Source organism: Amborella trichopoda, chromosome 3 (genome assembly GCF_054954075.1).
Source record: "Amborella trichopoda isolate Santa Cruz 75 chromosome 3, AtrichopodaSantaCruz75HAP2 v2.0, whole genome shotgun sequence".
In the NCBI taxonomy this organism is placed as follows: domain Eukaryota; kingdom Viridiplantae; phylum Streptophyta; class Magnoliopsida; order Amborellales; family Amborellaceae; genus Amborella; species Amborella trichopoda.
Window position 1 is genome coordinate 59,001,590 of NC_142338.1, and position 20,305 is coordinate 59,021,894.

The window sequence follows — 20,305 nt, forward strand, 5'->3', positions numbered from 1 at the left end:
ATACATATGCATAATAATCTTCAATAGTGTTTCTAAAATTGTTTAACATTGTTAACATGATACAACAGTTCTAAAGAAAAAAATTTGATTACGAATCTCTAACAATAATCTTTAAGAACACTCCCATGTCATTTTCATCTATAAGAAAACACGTGTTAAAACGTGCAGTGATCTACTACTAGTCTTCTTAAATTTCAGTGTAAACTTGTTAATGGAAAAAGACTTCTTAAATTTCAAGGTGTGCACTCAATACTAGATGATATCCCTGTAAAATCAGACTTACCTTACTGGTTTTTCAAAAGAAAGGAAAACTCTCCTTTTACTATATCTTTGATTTGTACAAGGTCGACTGCAACTTGTTCAAATCTCTCAACCTTTTTAGAATTAATATCCATTTGAATGAATGGACAAATGAAGATAGATTTCACAAGGGTGGGTCGGGTGATTCAAATGGAGTCAGCAATGGCACAAAGAAGATTTTTAAAATCATTCAGAGGAGTATTATCATCATCATCAGAGCCTTTTCCCTACTATTTGAGATCAGCTAGGAGTATCTCATGAGCAATTCACCACATTCTCCAAGCCTTTGAAAGCCTTAGTTGGCGAGCTTTTGAATGGAGGGTCCAGATTTAGGCCAATACTCAGTACCGAGGTTGGAACTGTTGATTTTGTATGGTAGATCTAGACCATATAACCAGCTCAAAGCATTTTACTAGCTTTTCAGTCTCGATCCAACAAATTCTTCCTTTGCCTCACCAAATTTCTTAGTCTAACCCTGCGGAATTTCTTTCAATCCAAGCCAACCCATTTCTTAAAGCTCAGAGCTTCTTCCCTCCTCTTGTACTGAGCCTCTGTCTGAAACTTGGAACCCTTCTTGTTCTTACACAAAGTTTTGTGATACTTTAACGACAGCTGCCTATACTTGTACTTGTCAATAAACATCCCCTCTCTCTCCATCAAATTAATGGCCTCATTGGCCCTATGAAAAAAACCACCTCTAACAAAGTTATACAACAAAGAATCCAAAAGCTCCTGGTCGAATTGCAATGGAGATGAACTAGAAATCATTTTCATCTCACCCCAAAGTTCTGTTATTTCATGATACTTACCTCCAATGGCTGAATAACCAGTAACAAGAGAATGGAAAGTCTGGGCATTGGGCTTGTGGCCTAAAGCCACCATCTTTTTAAATGCCTTCTGAGCATCAGGCATCAACCCTTTCTTGCAAAAGAAATGTATCACATTGTTCCAATCGTTCACACCACAATCTACTCCTTGTTCGCTTTGGATCTCCTCCAATAACTTGGCCATGAACTTTGGCTCCCTATTTCCCTCACACCCCTTTACTAAACTCTCAAATCCATGATGGGTGGAAAGTGAAATATTTGCTTCCTTCATCACTTTGTACAATCTGATGGCCTCTTTTGCATCTCTCTGCAAAACCCGAGATTCTATTAGAGCTTCATAGCAGCTCGCATCTAATTGGATACCACACTTTTGGGCCTCTCGTAGAAGTGAGCCAACATCATTGGGTCGGTTAGCTTTACAATAGGCTTTTAGCAGTGACGAGTAAATCAAAGAGCCTGTTTTTAGTCCACTAAGTCTCATCTCATCAAGAAGGTCATGGGCTTGGTCAAGCAAACCGAGAGATATACATGTGTTTATCACTTGAACCACAAAAGAGTTATCAGGTGAGACTGGACCCTCTTCCTTGTCAGCCTCAATAAGAAACTGAGCCAAATCAGTAATCCTTTCTACTTCCAAAAAGGCCTTCACAAGTTTTGCATACAACTTCTCAGTTGGATACAGAATACTGTCTTGGGTTCTTACCAGTTCGACTTGGTTTTGCAACTGAGCTGAGAAAGAGTCAAGAAGCTCCTTTGCCTCAGCTTGAATTCTTAAGAAATTCCGGTGCTTTATAAACTCCATGATAGATAAAGCTGGACCTTCAAATAGACGAACCGAACTGATAACTCGATTCTCGTCATGTTCTTTAGGGAGGAGAAGTTTGGGTTTCTCAGCTGCAATGGCTTCCACCACCGATTGGGCAGCGGCTAAGGAGGTCTGAGCCTTCTTGGCCCTCCGAAGCATTTCCAAAACCAACTCAGTTGCAGTACTCAAGTCCCCAAAATTCAGTAGGCATGAGAGGTAACAGTTGTAAAATTGCTGGTATTGAAAATCACCCAAGCCACAGGCCTCATCAATATGCCTTCTGAGCTTCTTAATCTCATCTCTCCTCCCATTCTTTTCATATATGTGTGCGATTGTGATAAGCAAGGAGGCATCTGGCTTCACCCCAATTCGTGGAATCAGTTCAAGAAGCTGCTCAGCCTTTCTGGTAAACCCATATACAAGAGAACCCATCAAAGAAATATTAAAAGCAAAAGTATTGGGTTTCATAGAGAGAAGGATACTATTACTCTTCTTTCTAGGATCCACCCTATTGTCCTTGAAGAAGTGGCCAAGCTCAAGAACTATCTCAGCAGCAAGAAAAGCACCAGGAGCTGTTCGAGACATATGGGCTATGACCCCAAGCCAAATATCAACAGGTGGGTATTCCTCTACTTGTACCATTTTCCTCAAGATGGTTGATGCCTGAACTGGCAGTCCAGCCCTTGCAGTAATAAAAGCTAGAAATATCAAAGACTCTTTATGCAAGAGCTCATGTTTACCCTCACCGAAAGCCATTTCTACTAAATTGTAAGCTTTATTGACCCATTGCAGATCACCACTCTCTGCTAAACTAGCTATGAGCTTATTTAGCACTGATTTTCTTGGGAGGCCTTCCATCTGTTTGTATCGCTCAAAAGCCTTCCAAGCATCATCGAATCTTTTTTCATCAACAGCATCAGAGAGCTCTAGAGCTAATTGAGATGGGTTTTGAGCCTGAACAAGAATGGGTTCTGCCATTGTAGCATATAGATGATGGGAAAGATGAATCTCGGTTAACCCATACTCATGAATTGGAGCACGATTTGCTTTATTTAAGATGCACAAAGTGGAGGGTGCATTTTTATGAGAGAAAGTGTTGGAAGTCGCATAAGCAAAAGATCTGTAGTGAAAAGTACTAGTAGTGATGCAGGGCTTATCACTGGGCAAGGAGAATAGGTTTGCTGAAATTCGAGAAGTGAGTTGATATCTCAGGCTTCTAATTACCGTTGATTTAAACATGAGACCAGAAAATCCGACCACCATGAGAATGGACCATCTGAAAGAGGAGATAGAAACTGAGGCTTACGAATTCACCACTGCAATGAACAAGGCTGCAAAATATGTCACCATGACATCTACGTGACGTCCCACATAAGATTTCTGCATTTTTTTTGCTCCAGTAAATTCGTCTATCAAGAACAAAGGTTATCATGAAGTTAAAATAATGGAGAAAAATTAGATAGAAACAGACAGTTAAAAATAATGGAGAAATATTAGATAGAAACAGATGTGTATCTGAAGGAAGAAAAATTAGATCGAAATAGACATGCATCTGAAAGGGAAAAAGAGCTGCTATTAGTCCTAGAGAAGGGATTAGCGAACCACAAAGTCCAATCAATATAAGAAAGGCATTTGTGTTTCAATCAAGAAATCTCAATCATTTAAAGTAAAATAATAACTACCTGAATCAAACATGAACTCTAATTTCTCCCAACATCTAATAACTAAATGAATCAAACATGAACTCTCAGCCATGCTCATGAAAAAGAACCTTGTGCACAGACTAGATATTATGAACGAGCAAAGGAAAACAACCAACTCAGCTATCGTGTTAAAAAATGCGGTAGACAATGACCTTCCAAAATGTCTACCGATGAAACCTTTTCATTATACCCACCAAATGGAGACGGCGAACAATAGAATTTACGCAGCCTTCAATAGATGATATTGGACACATCTATCTATAAAACCAGTAATTGGTGGTTGAACTTTTGGTTCTCTATAAAACCACATTCTCAAGTCTCAATCTATCCTATGTTCCACCGTTACTACACCAAGTCTCTAAACTCAAACCAGAGAGAGACATTAACACAAACACATTTGGGTTTCCGTTAATACCCCATCGAAATACACATGACTGAGTACGAGAGTTTACATGTAAAGAGGAATATGATACACTGTATTCAGTTGGTTTCTAGTAATGTGAACAATTTTCAAATTTATGGGAGGTAAAGCAGAGAAAGTTCTTCGATAATGTTTAATAAAAAAGAAGAAAAATCCCATTTTCATCAAATAAAAGGGAGAAATCGCAGCATTTTATTCATCGGATAAGGTAAAAAAGGGAGATACAAAATTAGAGTGGAACTAAATCTAGAAATACTTAACATGAGATTAAAAATATAAAAAAGAAGTGAGAAACTACATAGGATAGACAAGGATTATGAGTAAGAAACATAGGAATGAGATGAAGAGGTGAAAAAACACCATCAGTTGAACATGGTTGAAAGGGTCCAGACCATAGGGCTCACCGTATGTGCTCGTCCGCCAGTCAGTAAGAGAGAGAGGGAGTTCGGGTGCGCTCTTGGGTATATAGAGAGAGAATCGGGGTGTGCTCTTGCCAGAGAGAGAGAGAATTGGTTTTTTTTTTTTGGCAGTGAATCCTACCCGTCGTTTTATTAAGAAAACAAAACAATTGGGCTCGAAACAATCGAATTAGAGCCAATCTAAAAAATTTCACTTGACGTCGTTGTTTTGATGCTCAAATATCATACCGACGTCAAGAAGCATCGGCATCATGAAGCATTGGCATGAGGAAAAAATAGAGTTCAAGTTTTGAAAATAATGCATAATGCAGTTTTATCATTAATTTTTAAGATTTTTAATTTTTTATATTTAATTTTATAATTAGAGTTGAAAATATATTTTAAGACTATGATAAAGATTTTCGGTATTGAAACCATATTTCTCAATACTATTTGAAGGTGCCTTTTATTTTGATTGTTTAGAACTTCGGCTCTATACAAACTGCACCCCATTTTAAATATTCGTTGGGAGAGGAATTTCATAATTTTTTTTTAGAGTTCTTAGACGATTATATTGTAGTTTTACAAAAATTTTAAAAGCAAAACACTTTTTTATCCTCTTTGTTGTTTTTGAGATTTTCTATCCTTTAAAAGATGGAACATATCATTAGCAATAGCAAAGGTATATAATAAGACGATATATTTTTTGTACAACGATGTCATAATCATTACGATCTATTAGATACAAGTTGTTAAAAATGTATCATTGATTGGGCACAAAACTAAAACAAATTTTTTTAAAAGTTGTGATACGTTTTAATTAGTCGAATTTCATATCAATAGTTAAAACTTAAGAGTGATTATAATTTTCTTGTACCTAATATAAATGATCTTATATGGGTTGTTTGGATCCTACCGTATCTAAAACTATATTTTATATTTTATATACCCACGGTGACTTGTATAAAAACATATTTGGCAACTCTTATTGGATACATAACTATATTTTGTACAACCAAGAAAGTGGGTCAAAACATGAGTAAACAAAATCATGAAAAAAATCCGGCTGTGTAAGCATGAATGAGGGAATAAAACATAATGCAACTCATGACAATACTATTTTCACACACCAGTTTATTAAATATAATTAATTCTACCAAAATATCCCCATAAATTAAAGAGACAAACTATCTCAAATTTTAAGTTTTAGAGAGAAAAAATATCTTAAAATATTAGACAGAAAAATTATATCAAATTTTAGAGAGAAAAACTACCGGAAATATTTAGTGAGAGAAACTATCTCAAACTTTTTTAGAGATAAAACTATATCAAATTTCAAGTTTAAAGAGAAAAAGTATCTTAAAAGTTTAGAGAGAGAAGGTATATCATGCTTTAAAAAGAGAAATTACTTGAAATTTTTTAGAGAGATAAACCTTCTCAAAAATTTTAAAGAGAAAAATTATAATAACATTTAAATTTTACATAGATAAAATATCTTCAAATTTTGTAGAGGGAGAAACTATATCAAATTTTAGAGAGAGAAACTACCCAAATAATTTTAAAGAGAAAAACTATCTCAAGAATTTTAGAGAGAGAAACTCTAGCAAATTTCAAGTTTTAAGAAGAGAAACTATATCAAATTTCAAGTTTTAAGAAGAAAGTATCATAAAATTTTAGAGAGTGAAACTATATCAAATTTTAGAGAGAGAGACTATCTAAAAAAAAATTAGAGAGAGAAAATATCGTAAATTTCAAATCTTAAAATTTTAGATAGAGAAAATACCTTAATTTTTAGAGAGATCTCAAAAAAATTTAAAGAGAGAAATTATCTCAAATTTTAAGCTTAAGGGAGAGATTATCTTAAGATTTTAAAAAGAAAAACTATATCAAATTTTAGATAGGAAAATTACCTAATTTTTTTTTAGAGAGAAACCATCTCAATTTTTTAGACAGAAAAACTATATCAAATTTTAAGTTTTAGAGAGAAACTAAATCAAAATTTAGAAAGAGAAACAACTTGAAATGTTTTAGAGAGAGAAACTATATCAAATTTCAAGTTTTAGAAAGAGTATCTGAACATTTTAGATAGTGAAACTATACCAAAATTGTAGAGAGAAATTACCTAAAAAGTTTTAGAGAGAGAGGCTATATCGAAATTTCTAGAGAAATTATCTCAAATTTTAAATTTAAAAAAGGGCAAGTATCTTAAAACTTTAATGAGTGAAATTATATTGAATTTAGATAGAGAAAAGATGGGATTAGCCCACGAGCTTATATGAACATATAAGATGGGACTAGCCCACTAGCTTATATGAACATATGAGCCCAACGGTTCAGATTGAATCTAGGTCGATCTGACGATCACAGATGTTCGGTAGTGCTTACATTTTATTTTATTTTCCACAGATCCAAATCATTTGGAATTAGCTGTGTGTTCTTCTCATCAAGGCGCACCTAATAAAAATATTAAAAAATATTATTCGTAAAAAATAAAATAACCAAAATACCCCCAAAATTTTTTAGGGGTATTTTGGTTAATTTGTTTCATGTAAAATATTTTTTTGATATTTTTCTAATATTCATCTATTTTTTATGAACACACGTCTAAAATTTTAAGTGATTTGAATTTGTAAAAAAAAAAAAACTAAAATTCAAATACTACCGGACACCCGTAATCGTCAAATCGGCCCAGATTCAATCTGAACCGTTGGGCTCATATGTTCATATGAACTAGTGGACTAATTCCATCTTTTTCTAAAAAAAAATAAAGATAGAAACTATCTCAAAAAATTTTGTTGTCAACTTAAATGAAATTTCAGATTTTTAAAGTGAGAAATTGTCTCAACATTTTTTGGAATGAGAAACTCTATTAAATTTTAGAGTTAATTAAGTATGTCTCCTATATAAATAGGAAAATACAATTTACTCCCCTTATATGCGAATATTACATCCAACGTTGGTCAATGAGACTTTTTTTTTGACAAAATCAACCGTCGGCCAGAGGATGATACCATATTACAAAATTAACCCTCGGCCTGAGGATGATACCATACTCGGACCTATTTTAATTTTTTTTTGGTTTTTATGTAGTAAGGACAGTCCGAGGTTAGAATCCTGAGGTCCATCATTCTTTTTTTTAAAGAAAAAACAGTCCAAGGTCCCCATCTTCGGATTAGTGGTCCAAAGTTAGAATTCTCAGACCGATCATTCTCTATTTTTTTTTTAAAAATAACGATTTGAAATCTTCATCCTCGAACGCTATTTTTTTAAAAAATAGCGATCCGAGAATTGAGAACTTCGGACTCCTCGTTATCATTTTAAAAAAATTAACGGCACGAGAATGTTACTCCTTTGCATTCCATGCGAATTGTCTAATTCTGTTTTGGTAGATAGCTCGATACATCTCAAGTTTGAACATTACAGGTTCACAACACGCGTTCGTCGAACAAAACTTAGCATTATTAATAGGGAAAAATACAAAATTCACCTTAAAATGGACTATCCACACAACTTACCTCCACCCCAATTGTTTCTCGCACTTTTTCCCCCCAAAGAACCTTTCTTTGTAAAAACCCCCCAACCCAAAAGTAACATAAAATAAGATTAAAATACCCTCATTTCTTTTCACACGGCCTTCGGCTCCGGCAATGGAGGATTGCACTCCGGTAGTCCTAATGCGTGCTCCGGCAGTCACAATGTGTGCTCCAACAGTCACAATGTGTGCTCCGGCAGTGCTTTGTCTGACCCGCATTGCTCCGGCATACTGAGAATTGCGCTCCGACAGTGATACTGCACGTTCCGGCAGTCCGCTCTGGCAATCTGAGAATGCGCTCCGGCATTGAAATACACATTCCAGCAGTGCTTCTTGACATTCCGCTTCGGCACTATTCCATTTGAAATTGCGAATTGATTTGGTTTGTATGGGAAGGGCATTTTCGTCCAAAAAGTAAGAACTTTTTACCTTGGGGGGTTTTTGCGAGAAAAAGTTGTTTGGGGGAAAAAAATGTGAGAAAAATTTGGGGTGGAGGTAAGTTACATAGATAGTTTATTTTAAGATGTATTTTGTAATTTTCTTTTATTAATAAGTACAAATAAACACTAGAGTATGGGTGTTGAAAGAGCAGATTTGAAGATTTATATCTGTGTGTTTATGTGTCTAACCTAAGACTACTATTTTTTTCGAAAAGCTAGTATGAGATTGGAAATCATGGACAGCTGTTTTTTTAAAAAAAGAGAACGATCTGTCCAAGAATTTTAACATCAGACTATTCCTACTAAATAAAAAAATAAAAATAAAAATAAAAATATAATTTGAAGATGGCATCCTCTGATCGAGAAATAATTTCGTAAAAAAAAAAAATTGCGTTGACCGACTTTGGATGTAATATTCGCATATAAGAAGTGCGTACTGCATTTTCCCTACTTATATAAAAGGTGTACATAATTAACTCAAATTTTAATCTTTTAGAAAGAAACTATCCCAATTTTTTTAGAGAGAGAAACTATCTCAAAATTTTAAGTTTGTAATGATCTCTCTGTCTGCAATAGCAAATAAATTATACAAAAAATAATCCAAACATGAAATTTGTATAACGTAGATACTATTCAAAGCCATCCAAACAAGTCCTGATTAACACGATTTAACGTAATCAAAGTTTGACATAGCAAGGTTTGGATTCAAAACTGATCCCATAGTATACAATTCCCTATTATGTGCATATTTCCCTGTTTAAGACTTAAACAGAGTCTCCTAGTTTAATCTTGCTTGAAGTGAGCCAGGGAATATACTTCATAAAGCTAGTAGCTTGTATTATAGCATGGAACCAAAATTTTTTATTAGGAAGAAGCCTTGGCGTGTCTATATTTGTATTCATTCGAATACGTTTCAAAAATTCTATCTTCCATGTACACCTTGGATTCAAACTTTTACACGTTTTGATCACCGAATCACAATAAAATTAAAAATTAAAATAAAATTAAAATATTTTTAAGATATAAGTGTATTCACTTTAAAAAATTAAAAATTAAATAAAACTAAATATTTTTAAGATATAAGCGCATTCACTTTAAAAGTCTAATGTAGTTTCTCTTGAAAAAGGCTTTTGCTAGATCCATACGCATTCCCTTTCAAACTCCATGTTAGGAATGAAAGAGTTTGTGACATCTTTAAGCTTGGTAGAATACATGACATATAATAAGAGGTACATGAGAATTATTCATCGCCGTCGTCTTGTTTACCCTCGTGGTTAATAGTTGTCCTACTAAAATGTTGGGGTGATTACCTTATGGGGTCCAGTATGTGAAAGAAACAAAAACCCAACAAAATAAGAAAGGGTAAGAAAGAGAGGTTTTAAGAGATAGAAAATATAGAGGGTCTTTTAAAAAACAAAACAAAATGAGTTTTTTTTAGAAACACTATTTGCAAGCAAAGATAGGGTTCTTTGAAGGCTCTTGGAGAGAAGAAAATGCAGGTTTGTAGTAAAGTTTTCATCACCATTCTCAGGTCATTTTTGCTATCTCTCATACTCAACACTCGGCTGAAAACTGAAATAATTGGTGTGCTTTCCGATTGCATCTCGAAGCCATTGGAAGACCAATTTTTTTGGGGCTTTTTGAGATGGGAAAAAGATGATCTTGTTGGTGCTTGTGAGATAACTTTGTATCTTCTTCAAGTTATTATTGTTCTCTCATTTGATTGTAAGCCTTAAGTTTTAGGCAAAAACTTGAAAAAAAACTACATTGTAACTCTCATTTAATTTTAATGGAATCCTCTATCGGATTTACCCCGTAATTTTTCTATGTTAAATCTTGTGTTATGATTTTGCTTGCTTGAACTTTTCTACATTAAATCTTGTGTCGTAATTCTGCTTGCTGGAACTTTTCTTTTTATAATTTCTATTTTTATTCACACTTAGCAAATTGCCCCTCTTCAGTATTTGCACAAACCTACATTGTGAGATATAGTTTTACCTTTGATTCACGCATAGAAGAAAAGAGCATTGCTTCCCAACATAAAAGACCTATGATATTATGTACAAATTTGCATACACATACATATGTATGTACCTAGTAACATTATACAAGCATAAACATTCAAGCAAAATTGCATGCAGCACTCTTCAAAATCCGCCTCTTCCTCACCTCTCTCTCCTACTACCTCTCTAGTTTCTCTCTTGATTTAACCAACAGCTTGGCCCTCCCCCTCTCTCCCCTCCTGCTGTTGGCGGGGGCCGGCCACAAAAACAGATTTGGGCTGGGCTCGTAGCATCTCCTCCGCCTCCCTCGATGGCACGATGAAGGACACCTCCATTGTTGCTCTCTCTATTTGGTTCAAAATGCTGTTCTTTCCTGTTGAATACCAAACCAACGTCACAAGACTGTTCTTCACAAAACAGATTTCACATTAATTGTTGTTTAGTTACAATTAAGAGGAGGAACCGGCTAAGTAGTATTTGCCGTTGCGTCGAGCATTGATTTCAAAGCAAATGATCTGCAAATTCTCCTCTTGTGAAGCGAGAATGGCGATGGGGTGAGAAGGTGGGGCGATGAACAGATCTCCACGCATCAGGTGACTCCGGATCTTATGATACTTTATTTTCTGCCCTTGCCCCTTCTCTCTCTCTTCTTGTTCTTGCTCTCTCGGCTGCCTTCTTGCTCTCTGTCCCCGCCTACTGCGCTCTTGCTCGCCCCCACCTCGTATATGGGGGCATACCATCTCGATGCACGCGCTTCCTTCAAGAACCACAGGGATCTTGGTGGCTCCGCTGTTGTAGAAAGGGACCTCCAGTGAACCCTAATACATTTGTTCGGAATCAAAGGCATTTTGGTCATTCAAGAATTTAGAGAGAACTTAGAGAGAGTTTAGATTTGAGAGTAAGAGATCTTGAAAACCTACACGGGTGATATTGGCCAAGGAGGGGGCTACGTCGAATTCCTTGAGAGGCGGGTATTCATTTTCGTCAGCCTCATGGAGTTTGCCGTGGTGGTTAAAAGTGTTGAGAATTCCGAAAATTTTGATATGGTAATTTAATTGTAAAATAGCAAAGAACAATGATAGGGATGAAGAAGAAGCAATATTTTTTCAAAAACATTTCACTATTTTATAAAATAACATGGATACAATAACATAATGTGGATGGATTTAAAGACCACACTAACCAGGCTTTATATCCAGACTTTTTGACACCAATAAAATAAAGTACCCACACACAATTTATAGGCTTGTGAACTGCCCTTCTATAAAATTCTAACGGTTTTTACCACCGCCTTAGCTTAAGGAAGAATCTAAAGAAAAAGGCGGTGATCAGAGAGAAAAAGAGGCAGTGATTAGAGATTTCTAGAGATCACCGTCCTCCGCGGAAGAATCTAGAGAGACAGAGGGAAGCGGTGATTAGAGATTTCTAGAATGATAGAGACAAATTATATATTTAACATCCTCTTTTAATTTGTCACTCTCATTTCTTCTCTGAAGTTCATAAATTTATCTTTTGAAAGCGACTTTGCAAAAATATTTACAAACTGGTCATTTGTGCTGATAAATTTGAGCTCGATCTTCCATTTCTCAACCAAGTCTTTAATGAAATGGTGGCGAAGCTCTATATGCTTTATCCTGCTATGAAATACTAAATTCTTCATCGTAGCAATAGCTGACATGTTATCACAATAAATCGTTGTTGGATCTTTTTGCTCAGGATGTAAATCATATAGAATTCTTCTCAACCGAACTGCTTTGTACGTAATGCTAGTGGCTAAAATATATTTCGCTTCTGCAAATGATAGAACAATTGTTTTTTGCTTCCTTGAAGACCATGATATAACTTTAAATCCCAAGTAGAATACATATTCTAAGGTGCTTTTTCGATCATCTAACGATCCAACCTAATCACTATCTGTATAGCCAACCAGACTGTAATTTTTTTCTGTAGTATGCTTGAGACCAATGCTCTTAATTCCTTGAACATATCTTAATATTCTCTTGGTCTTTTTCTGTAGTATACTTGAGACCAAAGCTCTTAATTCCTTGAGCATATCTTAATATTCTCTTGGTTGCTACAAAATGTAACTTACTTGGTTTGCTCATGAATATGGAGACAATACTAACTGCATCAACAATATCTGGTATTGTGTTTGTGAGATAAATGAGTAAACCAACAAGACTTATATAAGAGGATGAATCCACATCCGCTTCTTGTACTCCATCATTTTGTGTCAATTTTTCATTTGGAGCCATGGGAGTAGCCACCGGTTTACATTTCTTCATACCAAACTTTTTTAACAGACCTTTTATAAATCTTTATTAGAAAATAATAATTTCTCCATTTGATTGTTTTACTTTTGATTGTTTTACTTGAATCCCAAAAAAATATCTCATGAGGCCCAAATCTGTCATTTCAAATTCCTTCATACTTTTCTTAAATTTTTCCATCATCTTTTGGTTAGTACCAATTTAAATCAAATCATCAACATAAAGACAGACTATTAAAAAAATATGCATACCTTTGTTTTTTATGAAGAGTGACAGTTCACTGGGACTTCTCTCAAATCCTTCTTGGCAAAAGTACCTGCCAATCCTAATTTTACTCAGTTTAAAACTGATGTAAAAAAACAAAATGATTTTCTATTAAAAGCCTTGAGGATAGATAGAAGATTAGAATTCACATCAACAAAATTTTGGAATTTTTGCAAAAAAAAAATGGAATTAGAAGAGAGTTGACAACACATACTCCACAACAAAATGGAGTAGTAGAAAAAAGAATGTTAAATAGATAATCTCTCTAAAAATCTCTAATAACCGCCTCCTCCTCTTTCTAGATTCTTCTGTGTAAAGCCGTGATCTCTAAAAATCTCTAATCACCGCCTCTCTCTAGATTCTTTCTTAAACTAAAATGTTGATAAAAACCGCTAAAACCTTATAGAAAGGCAGTTCACAAGCCTATAAATAGTGCGTAGGTACCTTATTTTGGTGGTGTCAAAAAGCCTGGATAAAAAGCCTAAGTAATGTGGTCCTCCAATCCACATTATTTTGTTGTATGTTATTTTATGAAATAGTAAAATATCCTTGATTAAATATTGCTTCTTCTTCACCCCTATCATCTATCATCGTTCTTTGCTATTTTCCAATTAAATTACCATATCAATGCTTCCGTAAATTCCCAACATTTGATATCAAAGCCAGGTTCCCGTGCTTCCTAAAAAAAACCCATTCCCTGTGGCCTCCACGAGTATGAATTATACCCAAAACCTACTTCGAGTATGAATTATACCCAAAACCTAATTCGTATTTTAGATGCAGAGACTATGAGTTATGGAGTCTCCAAATGAAAACGTTTTTTATCTCACAAGATTTGTGGGACATTGTGAAAGAAAGACTATTCAGTGCCAAAAAAATGTAGCAGCGCTGGAATCATAGTTGTAGGCAAAGCAGAACAAGGACAAGAAAAATAAAAAGAGAGATGCAAAAACCCTACTCTTCATCCAACAAGCGGTGAGTAAACCTATTTTTCCTCGAATAAAAATAGCTTCAAAATTAAAAGAAGCATATAAAAATTTCAAAAATGAATTAAAAGGACCTGAAAAAATAATTTCTATCAAACTCCAAAATTTATAGAGAGATTTTGATAATTTGATGATAAAAGATGATAGAATAGTTCATAATTTATTCACTAGAGGTACATGGATAATAAATCAGATCACATGTTATGAGGAAGATATTTTTTATGAAAAAATAGTTCAACAAATTTTAAGAAATGTTTTGACTGTTATAAAAGAATCAAAAGATTTATCTAAATTATCTTTAACTTTAAAAGCACACGAAAAAAAGATAAATAGATTTTCAAATCATAAATAAAACAAGCCTTTCAGTCAAAGGTTACAATTTCTGGAAATTTTTTTTTTAAAGAAACAAGAGATAAAGGGGCATATCAAAATTATCAAAGAGTTCATGGAAGACAAATTTTTTCAAAAGACCAAGAAAGAAGAAGAGGAAGAAATATGAACAGCCAGAGAAATTCAGATAAAAAAAATAAATATGAATCTTATTGCATTATCTGTAATCAGGGCATGAATGAATCAAAGAATTGCCGATATAAATATAAAAAATGCATAATCCCAAACCACTCAAAGGGATTGCTAGTTTCAAAAGAAAAATCAAATTCAAAAAAATGAAGTAAATTTTTTTGAAAATAATAATACAGGACATATGTGCTATTCATGCATGAATGCACAACAAAAATTCACAAGATGTTTGGTACCTAAATAGTGGATGTAGCTATCATATGACAGGAAATGAGAGCAGTTTCGTTGAAATAAATAAAAAAATCACTTCACAAGTCAATCTAGGAGATAAAAAACTCCAAAATGTTGAAGGAAAGAGAATAATTGCCATAAAACCTAAAGGTGATTGCCCTAAATTTATTCACGATGTTCATTATGTTCTTGGCTTGACACAAAATCTTTAAAGTATTGAACAATTGATAAAAATGGGTATGCAATCAATTTCCATAGAGATGAATGTATAATTTTTTATAAGAAAATTAGACGGACCATAGCCAAGGTAAAAATGACCCCAAATGACCCCAAATGAAGTATTTCCTATGGTCATGCAAACATATGAAAATTATGCCCCGAGTTATGAAAATATTGATAAATTCTACCTATGGCATCTAAAATTTGGGCATTTAAATTTTCAAAGTTTAAGATTGATGGGTCAGAAAGGTGAGGTAATCAGATTACCACCAATAAATAAAGAAAAAAAAAAAATGTGAAGAGTGTATTTGTGAAAAATTACACAGATTACCATTTTCAAAATCATCTTGGAGAGCAAGAGCTCCATTGGAATTGGTTCATATTGAAATTTGTGGATTAACTCAAACAAAAACTTTTAATAAAAAAAGTATTCTCTTAATTATTGATGATTACAGCAAGATGATGATGGTATAACTCTTGACCCAAAAATTAGAAACATTTTCAGTTTTTACTCGGTTTAAAACTGATGTAGAAAAACAAAGTGATTTTTCATTAAAAGCCTTGAAGACAGATGGAGGAGGAGAATTTATATCAATAAAATTATGGAATTTTTTCAAAAAGAATGGAATTAGATACGAGTTGACAGTAGCATATACTCCACAACAAAATGGAATAATAGAAAGAAAAAATAAGACAATTATTGAAATAGCCCAAAGTATGTTAAAAGGTAAGCATATTCTCAATAAATTTTGGGCTGAAACTGTTCTATATTCTTAATTAGTCTCCTACTAGATCTCTTTAAAATAAAACTCCTTTTCAGGTCTGGTATAAAAAAAAACCAAACGTAAATTATTTCAAGGTTTTTGGTTATATTGCCTATGGAGAAAGAACTTCTTAACCTATAGAAAATTTTGATGACAGGCAAAACTATATATCGCATTTTCAATCCAAAACAAATAAATCGGTAATTTCTAGAAATATATTTGATAAAAAAAGTGAATGGAAGTGGATAGAAAAATCTGGCCAAGAACCAATATCAATAATAAGAGAAAAAAATATTCTACAAGAAAGAGCAAACTCTCAACTACCAAGGTCGATATCAAGCCCAAGAACACCTTCTCCAGGCGCACCAAGTCAAGACTTATCAGACTTAGAAACATCACTAGGAAAGCTACGTTCACTAAGAGAAATTTATGAATCACAGAGCCAAAAAAATTTGAAGCCATAAGAAAATAAAATGGACAAAAGCCATGGACAAAGAAATTGCAGTAAGAGAAAAAAATCAAACATAGGAGCTAATGGACCGACCCGAGAACAGAAAACAAAGAAGTCATAGGACTAAAATGGGTCTACAAGACAAAATATAATAAAGACGGCTCAATTAAAAAAAAACAAGACCCGGTTGGTGGCAAAAGGCTATGCTCAACAACCAGGAATTGACTATACTGAAACGTTTACCCCAGTTGCACGAATGGAAACTATTAGAACTATCTTCGCATTAGCTGCACAAATGGGGTTGCTAATATAACAGGTAGATGTAAAATCATCATTTTTAAATGGAAAGGGGAAGAAAAAGTGTACATCGAACAACCTCAAGGATATGTGAAAAAAAGAAAAAAAAAAAAAGTATATCGACTAAAAAAGGCCTTATATAGAGAACCAAGGGCGCCTGTTTAAAGAGATTGATGGGCCTTTCTGATTCTTCGGATTCCCCGAAGGCCCACTTACCACCACCTGAACCTCCATGGATCAGCTGTTCACTTGATGGTCGCACAATCGGACCCTGACCCTTTTGCTCCAATAGGCGGCTCAGTTGACTCGTATCAACCTGTTTACAGCAAGAAAACTGCCCAGTTGCAGAGAAAGAAAGTGACTGCATATACATGCATGGACGTAGGCACGTAGCTTTGGATATGGATGGTGGTAGAGAGAGAGAGAGAGAGAGATTGGGTAAAGTATGAAAAGTACTAACGTTGAAGGAACCCTCTAGGATTTCATTGCTGAAAGCCCTCAAATACGAAGGCGGGTTCTGACCTGTGGCATCAAAGAAGATCTGCAAAAGCCCATCACCATGACAAAGTTAGCCACTTGTGAAATCATTGCTTAGATCTCTCTCAAATCCTCTAGCTAATACATGAATAGATGGATCTCTCTAATTTTTATGAAAAATCTTAGCTCTCTAATAGTCATTGAAAAGCTTAGCCCTATAGATCAAATCTCACGCCATTGAAAAGCTTAGCCCAATGGATCAAATCTCACTTCATTGAAACACTTAGTCCTATAGATCAAATCTCTCTCTCTCTCTCTCTCTCTCTCTCTCTCACCCACCCACCTTGAATTCCCTTGGAGTTGAGATGGTTTGAATGAGTCCGACAACGTGAAGGTCTATTTGGCTGTCTGTGTTGATGACATAACCGGTTTTGCCAGCAGGCAACCACGCAATATCTCCTTGTTGCACATTGTATGAATCATGCTTCTCTTCATCAAGCAGAACCACTCTTGCATTCCCTAAAATTAAAAAAAGTAACCAAATGATAATATTAGTATATTTTAGTGGGTGGGAGAAATTTTATTTATTGATTGTCACCAAAATTAACAAAACACAAAACATAAATGGTGCCGTGGGGTATCTATGGGAAAAAATACATAAAAAAAGTGGGAAATAAGATGTACTTAACAAATATAAAATAAAAAAATATCTCCATGTCTTTTAATTTTTTAAGTTTTATTTCACAATAGATCCAAAACTTTAAAAGATATATCGCATAAAAATTGTAGATTTTATTTCTTTTAAACCTGAGCTAATTTAAATTAATTTTTTTAAAGCCAAACAATTCTAAAAAAACATGTCTTTTCTAAAAGCCATCCTTCCAAACTTCTAAAAAGAGGATGGCTTCTTGGATGTGAAAGGTTATCAGAAAAAGAGAGATGTTCGAAGAAATACAGTAAGAGAGAGGGAATAAAAGATGCAAGAAAAGAAAGAAGTTTGGAATATATAAGTGAAAAGAGAGAAAGATTGGGTTTAAAAATAACTCATTCAAAAATTTCTTACGGCTTTATTAATTTTTTCTTCCTAACCACAGGACTGTATGAACAGCGAGGAAATTCACACATTGGTGCAACTCAACTAGGCTTTTTAGATGTTGGGATGCATTATTCGCAGGTCCGTCCATGGAGACTTTAAGGATGCATTATTCGCTGGTCCGTCCATGGAGACTTTAAGGGGAGAAGAAACTTTTTTTAAGGATCTTATCGAGGTCCTCACCCTCATGTGGAATGTTTGTGATTCTGGAGCTGAGGATTTTGTACGGACCTAGTCAATCAGAATCAGGCCCATCTGGCAATTGAGTACCATGACAAAGGGCATTGTTCCCATTTGGTCTAAGTTTCTTTATCTTGGATAGACAACAAAAGAGCCTTTGATCGGTGCTCGTCTGTGTCGTGCACCAGTTATTCTTTGATGAGTAAGATACCTCAGTTTATCGAGGTGACCAGCTTTGGATATAACACCTACCCAATGCTGTGCTGTTGTGCAGCTACAACAATCATGATCCCCCTCTTCTTTGAGAGAGGCTTCATTCGTGATTCCCCCTCCAAAGTCTTTCACACGTTTGTTTAAGTTAAAAAAGTCTCTAAGCTTAGAAGATGTCTTTTGAAACATTTTATCAAAACCTAAAAATTCTGAATATGGAGATATTTTCCCTATAAAATACAAAACCCAATTCGAATAAATGGAATTTTTAAATTCAACGAATCTATTGAGATAACTAAGAAAGGAATAAATATGTAAAATTTTATAAGTGAATGACTTTCAAAACTAAAACAAAATAAGAAAAATAAACTCATTGGCCAATAAGATTCTTTTTCAATGAAAAATAAGGCCTATTTATATTCCAAGAAAAACAACCAAGTTCTTCAAAAAATGTGATGAAAAAATAAGGCCTATTTATATTATAAGAAAAACACCCAAATTCTTCAAAAAATTGTTCATGACCACATAGTTGTGATTATTTACAATTAAAAGATGAAATCATCAAATAACAATAAAAAAAAAGAAGAAATATAGATGAAGGCCCTCTAAAGACAGAAACCTTGTGAAAATTCGGAGAAAATAAATGAGCAATTTGAGAACTATAAAGACATCCACCATTGGTAACAAAGTAGATAACATCTGCATCCTTATGGTGAAGGAGAGCAAATGCATTCGGCCTCAATTTCACGGCGCCGATGCAATTGTTCTCGATGCCGCGAAACAATTCGGACCTCTCGGTGAAGGGAGGAAGAACCTTAACACTCCCATGTTGAGTGGTATTGTGTGTCTCAAATGTCTCCGACTCAAAAGCGTAAGGATTACCAGTCGCTCCTGGCAGTCTCCGCTCGCTCTCGCTCTCGCTCTATCCCCTATATCCCTGCCCTGCCCTTTCTCTCTCCTGTACCTCCCCTCACACTCTTGCTTGCACTGCTTCACCTCACACTTTCTCTCTCTAAACCTCACACACTCAGATTTGCACTCTTTCTCGGGCCTTTTTCTCTCTTCCCTCTGTGGGTCTCTCCTGTACCTCTCCTCACACTTTTGCTTGCACTGCCTCACCTCACGCTTTCCTTCTCTAGACCTCTCACACTGAGACTTGCACTCTTTCTCCTTCCTTTTTCTCTCTTCCCTCTGCGGGTCTCTGTTAGAGAGAGCAAGCAATGGAAAAACAAGGAGGAAGAGGAGGAGAAGGGCGGTGAAAATGGATTTGCAAGCCGTGGTTTCTTTTTTTTCTAGTAAAAAATTAAAAATCCTGGGGCGTGTTAAAAGGGGGCATTTATAGGGTTTAAGAGGATGGTTAGTGGCGAACATCTGGCGATTAGGGTTTTGCATGCCGGTGGACGTGTGGTTTTGTCGGGGGACGCGTTGTGGCTACTCGAACGCGCTGGCAGCTTAGGTGGCGAGATAGGGTCGAGTGGCTTTAGAGGCTTTCGGATGACCTTTTTTACCTGATGTCGGACTTTTACTTTTTAGGGAAAATTTACGCAAGACTAAAATGATTTTCCGAAGGAAGAAATTTATTGTAAGGTGCATTCCAAAATTTTGTGGAAGAGAGTTTCTTGATATTTTGAAAAGAGTGATTTACGTGTGGATCTTAAAATTTTAGGTATAACATAAAATGCTTCACATATATGCAAAAATTACATAGAACCTAGGTCAATTTTTTTTTTTTTTTTAAAAATTGTTTCTCAGTCAACTCGAATTTTGATTTTTTTTTTTTTTTATAGTTTTTTTGTTAGTAGGGCAGTGTTGTAAAGCTTGGAGCACTACCCTTATAATGAAAAAACTGAAAAAAAAAATAAAAAAAAAATTTAAATTTGAGTTGATCGAGAGGTAATTTAAAAAAAAATAAAAA

The 20,305-nt window shown here is 34.7% G+C and overlaps 2 protein-coding genes across 2 annotated transcripts; both read right to left on the bottom strand.

Annotated features, from left to right (window-relative positions):
* Window positions 1-291: 291 nt before the first annotated feature.
* On the bottom strand, window positions 292-4,760 carry LOC18429663 (Pentatricopeptide repeat (PPR) superfamily protein). Its single transcript, XM_006838946.4, has 2 exons — window positions 4,461-4,760; window positions 292-3,341 (listed from the first exon to the last, which is right to left on the bottom strand). Exon 2 carries the CDS (start codon window positions 3,193-3,195, stop codon window positions 790-792), a length of 2,406 nt encoding a protein of 801 aa, XP_006839009.2. The 5' UTR covers window positions 3,196-3,341; window positions 4,461-4,760; the 3' UTR covers window positions 292-789.
* A 5,722-nt stretch (window positions 4,761-10,482) lies between these two features.
* LOC110006854 (vicilin Cor a 11.0101) lies at window positions 10,483-19,782 on the bottom strand. Its single transcript, XM_088860422.1, is given in 8 exon segments — window positions 10,483-10,802; window positions 10,893-11,247; window positions 11,350-11,529; window positions 16,474-16,764; window positions 16,891-16,971; window positions 17,251-17,426; window positions 19,066-19,200; window positions 19,203-19,782. Coding segments are annotated over 8 exon segments (1,968 nt in total). The 3' UTR covers window positions 10,483-10,632.
* Window positions 19,783-20,305: the final 523 nt, after the last annotated feature.